The sequence below is a fragment of the Aegilops tauschii genome, chromosome 1 (assembly GCF_002575655.3).
Source record: "Aegilops tauschii subsp. strangulata cultivar AL8/78 chromosome 1, Aet v6.0, whole genome shotgun sequence".
NCBI lineage: Eukaryota > Viridiplantae > Streptophyta > Magnoliopsida > Poales > Poaceae > Aegilops > Aegilops tauschii.
The window spans coordinates 353942439-353947279 of record NC_053035.3 but is presented as its reverse complement, the minus strand read 5'-3'; the positions used below and the strand labels follow the sequence as shown (position 1 = coordinate 353947279).

General features: G+C 55.1%; 1 protein-coding gene across 1 annotated transcript; it reads left to right on the top strand.

Annotated features, from left to right (window-relative positions):
- The first annotated feature begins 1123 nt into the window (after positions 1–1123).
- On the top strand, positions 1124–2080 carry LOC109778318 (uncharacterized). Its single transcript, XM_040386610.3, has one exon. It carries the CDS (start codon positions 1338–1340, stop codon positions 1803–1805), a length of 468 nt encoding a protein of 155 aa, XP_040242544.1. The 5' UTR covers positions 1124–1337; the 3' UTR covers positions 1806–2080.
- Positions 2081–4841: the final 2761 nt, after the last annotated feature.

The following is a 4841-nucleotide window of genomic DNA, read 5'->3' as shown; positions in this document are numbered from 1 at the left end:
CATACTTGCCATGCTACTATCAAAAATGGGTATATGGCAAATTTCACTAGCAGGTCCCATGCTAAAGGACTTTGACTTTTGTTTGTTTGTTTTAGACCAGTTTCAGTGGATTAATACATATAACCTACAAATTAATGATCGGCTGTCCTCTGTTAGTAAGAAACACAAATTCCCAAAACTCAAGTTGTAGCTTCTTCTTTAAGCATTTCATCAAACAGTTGAGGAACACAAATAATTACCTTAGCTTGGAGGAATCCCAACAATCGGACGTAGGCGAGGATGATGCTCATCTCGTCACAGCTTGGCTTTGTGAAGCTTGGCAGATCCACCGGCGGAGCAGTGAAGCACAATGCCCCGAGGAAGAGCAATCAGTGAGATGAACCCCAGCAAACATCTTGCGGCTGCCATATCATCTGGCACTTCGCGTTGCGAAAATTGGGCGGCGCCTCGGTCGCCTCAGGCTCCTGGAGAACCCAAGAGCGCCCTGTCAACGGCGCGGCGACTCGCCCGGTTCCGGCCTAGAGCGGGCCGGCCACGGCGCGCTGCTCCTTGAGCACAGACTGCCGTCGCGCCCGCCCCAAATCGCCGTGCCCCGTCCTGGAGCCGTCGCGCCCGCCCCAAACCGTCGTGCCCCATCCCGGAGCCGTCGCTCCCGCACCAAACCTCCGTGCCCCGTCCCGGAGCCGTCGCGTCCGCCCCAAACTGCCACGCCCCGTCCCAGAGCCATCGCGCCGTTGAACTTCTCCTCTGCGGCCGCCTTGTCGAGCTGCGCAGCGTAGGCGATGCCCTAGCTCCTGCAGGAGCGGAGCTCCCGGGCGACGGCGGCATCCTCAAAGCGCCGCCGCTATCTGCTGCCCCCCTTGCAGCTCGCCATCCCTACCGTCCTCGGCGAATTTCCGAGCAAGAGAAAAGAGGAGCAGCACGGGGCGGCTTAGAAGGGATTTCGCGGCGCTCGTCGACGGTCACCGGGCGCCGTAGGGAGAGGCGGTTAGCTCATGCTAGGGCGCTCAGCGCGCAAGATGTGTGTGGAGACTGGAGAGTGAGGAGGAATGGATGAGGCAGAATGAGGGTGGGGGTGGGAGTGGGGGCGTTCGGGAGACCTCGATCTCGTCCCGAACGAGTAGCTGGGATGACGTGGCTAGTTCGCGTGCGCCAAGATATGTGCGGGGGATCGAACGACAACAAGGGAGTTCGGGACGAGATTGCAAAAGATAGGACGTTCGGGAGTTATTGATTCCGAAAACCAAACCCCACGAGGCAGCCGCGAGCCCACGTTCCCCCCACCTTCGATCGCGTGCCTTCCTCCACACACAACCCTAGCCCGCCGGCCACCAACCATGGAGATCTCAGCCGCCACGGCCACCGCCGGCTCTTCCCCGCCAGCCAAGCCGGTGCTCCTCCGCCCCCACGCCACCTCTTCCGCTACCACAACCATCAGCCGCCGCGCCTCCGCCTCGGCCTCGGCCACCGTCCGCCGCCGCGCGCGCACCCGCCGTTCCAAGACCATCTCCGGCGCGGGCGGCGATGACGGGGAGGGCCCCTTCGGACCCGGCAGTGGCGGGAGCGGCGGCGGCGGCGGCGGGTGGAACCATGGTTTCGGGTCCGGATCTGGTCAAGGCTGGGACTCATCGGAGCCCGACGTCCCCGCCCCCCGCCGATCGGCGGCGGAGGTGGCGCTCGGCGTGATCTACGAGCTCATGTGCCTCATCGCGCTCTCCAACTGCACCCAGTTTGCCGTGCGGAGGCTCGCGGGGCTTCTCGCCGCCCGCGTCGCCGCGCTGCGCTTCGTCCCCAGGGTCTGCTGAGGTGGGGATCCGCTCGGACGGTTCAGTCTCCTAATGCCCCGTCTCTCTCCTGATGTAGGATCTGCTTCCTCTACCCGAATTCTGCTTGTGTATATATGTACGTGCCTGTGAATTTAAGGGTTGGGGGGCTAGGATCCTTGTTCCTTGCTGATTGCTTCTGGCGATCCGTGGAAACAAATTCGTCGAATTGAAATGGAAGACCGTATGAACAAGACCTTCTATTTTCTTGGACTAGCACCGATTGCTTAATGCAAATTACTCCCTCCGTTCCTAAATATTTGTCTTTCTAGACATACGGATGTATGTAGACATATTTTAGAGTGTAGATTCACTCATTTTGCTCCGTATGTAGTCACTTGTTAAAATGTCTAGAAAGACAAATATTTAGGAACAGAGGGAGTGTATAAGTAGAAAGCAGTTTGGTGCAAGCAATTGATACTTGTGAAAAAATGTTTATGGCTATACCTGGGAACTTGCATGGTCGAAACTGTAAACCAGCAAGTGGAAGTAAGGTATAATGTCATTGTAATACACTACAAAAAAGGTATAATGTCACGCGATAAACCAAGAACTATAGTGGTGCCATTGGACTTGGTTAAAAAAATTCAGTGGTGGGACGGAGGAAGTAATTTCTAAACTTGTGACTTCCACGACACTACTCGTTAATAACATGCACCCCCAATTTCCAGTACACTAAATTTTGGCTCAGTAATGTTTTTTATTTCACTAGCTAATATATATAGTTGAATTATCTATTTCAGTACGTGGTTGACAATGATTGAAAAAAAAATTGTTCGGTTCAGCTGTCAATTGTTAAATAGTTTGTATAAAGAACGACTGTCTCCACGAGCAAGCTGACTGGTCGGATGGTCCCAGCGGTCAAAGGTGATCGGGCAACCCGACCATGGGTTAAATTTCGGGACAGACTCTGCGGCGTAGACATCCCGAAGTGCGGGTTTCCTCTCCTTAGGTATATGTGTGGCATAGATCATATTCACCGTCTTTACCTCGGGAGGGGATTGTTTTTGGCCTCCATTGTTCGGCCTGCAATGTTCCTTATCGTCCTCGCTGCGAGGGCTTTTGCCTGTGTCCTCGACTGTGAGTTTGTTGGCCTGTTTGATCACCCAACAGTTACGATTGGTGTGGTTGGCGGGCTTATCCGAGGTGCCGTGGATCTGGCAGGGCCTGTCCAAGATTATGTCCAACTTGGTGGGTCCATTCTGGTCCCCTCTAGAGGCTTCTTCCGCGGTCCTGATTTGGAGTTGTGGAATCCGGCATTCACTGTCGTGTCATCGACGTCGGTGCTGTTGTGTCGACGCTTGTTTTTGTTGCGTCATGGCTTCCCGTTGCCATCCCGGACTTCTGAAGTACCGGGCTCCTCTGGGTTGTTGCTTCTACGAGCCAACCAGCTATCTTCCTTCGTGCAAAAGTGGGTCATGAGAGAGGTAAGAGCTGACATCGTCCTCGGCTTATCTTGGCCAAGCTGACGAGCTAGCCATTCGCCTTGGATGCTATGTTTGAATGCGGCTATCGCCTCGGCGTCCGGACAGTCGATGATTTGGTTCTTCTTGGTCAAGAACCGATTCCAAAATTGTCGGGCTGACTCATCGGGCTATTGGACCACATTGCTCAAGTCATCGGCGTCCAGAGGCCAAACATAAGTGCTCTGAAAGTTAGCTCGGAAGGCATCCTTGAGCTCTTCCCAACTTCCTATGGAGTTTTCAGGGAGGCTGTTCAACCAATGCTTGGCTGGTCCTTTGAGCTTTAATGGCACGTATTTTATGGCGTGGAGGCCATCCCCTCGAGCCATATGAGTGTGGAGAAGAAAATCTTCAATCCACACGGCCGGGTTTGTTGCCCCGTCGTATTGTTCGATGTTTACGGGTTTAAACCCTTCGAGGAACTGGTGCTGCATCACCTCGTTTGTAAAACACATTAGGTGAGCGGTGCCCCTGACTCGGGCCACGTCGCGCCGAAGTTCGGCTGCCATCCGGGCCCGGTGCTGCTCCCGAGCTCTATCGTTTCGGTCGAGCCATGCTTGGTATCTGTCCCGTCTATCGGGAGGGTATCCTCTAGATCCGTAAATGGATCTTGCCTGACCTGTTCTAGCATCCAGGTCGTGTCGTAGATCATACGGGTCCTCAGGCTCTATTGGCTCCTTTTCCCTCCCGCGGGGAGGCGCGGGTGGGTCTTCGGCCCTTCCAGCCGGCCTGTCCCATCCTCGAGGGGGGCGGTCTGACTGGTCGCCCTGAGTACGTCTAGGTGGTGCAGGCTCGAGGGTCTCGTCATCGAACTGTGGCAACAGTTTTCGCATTGGGTAACTTTTGGTTTGTTGCTCATCGTCGTACCCTTCTTCGGCCGCTAGGATTTTTGTCCATTGTCGTTGAGGGTGTTTTGTTCGGCATTTAGCTGTTGCTGCTTCTTCTTCAAGCTTCGTGTTGTGGCGATAAGTTGTTGTTTAAACTGCTCTTGGTCAAGTGGATCCTTGTGGACAATGAAGTCCTCGGCTCCGAGGCTGACCTCCTCTTCGGAGGGGGGGGGTAGTTGTTGTCTTCGGAGTCATTGAGGTCCTCGGGATTGTACTGATCCCCGTGCTCCTCCGAGTCATCGGGTTGTTGCTCGGGGGTAGCGGGGTCGCTGAGGTCTTCCATATTGTTTGGGGTGTCGTTTTCTCCGGTGCCTGTGTTGCTTTCCCTGCCCCTACGCCCCTTGGACCGCGGGCGTTGTCTCCGGCGTTTGGTGGCTCTTCGCCAGGCTTGTCGCCGTCTTTTCTGGGGGTGTCGTCGCCGTTCTTCCCATTGGTGCCGTCACCCTTATCATTGGAGGTGTCCACCATATAGACATGATAGGAGGAGGTGGCCGTCCATCGTCCGGTGATGGGAGGGGCAGTAGCAGCATGTGCCATGGCTTCGATATCTTCATCCATGTCTTCGGCCTCCTCAAATGCGTAGTCCAGCATGTCGGTTAAATCTTCGACAATGGCTACTAAGTGGGTGGTGGGTGGGACATAAAATTCCATGTGGCTCGCCTCAAGAC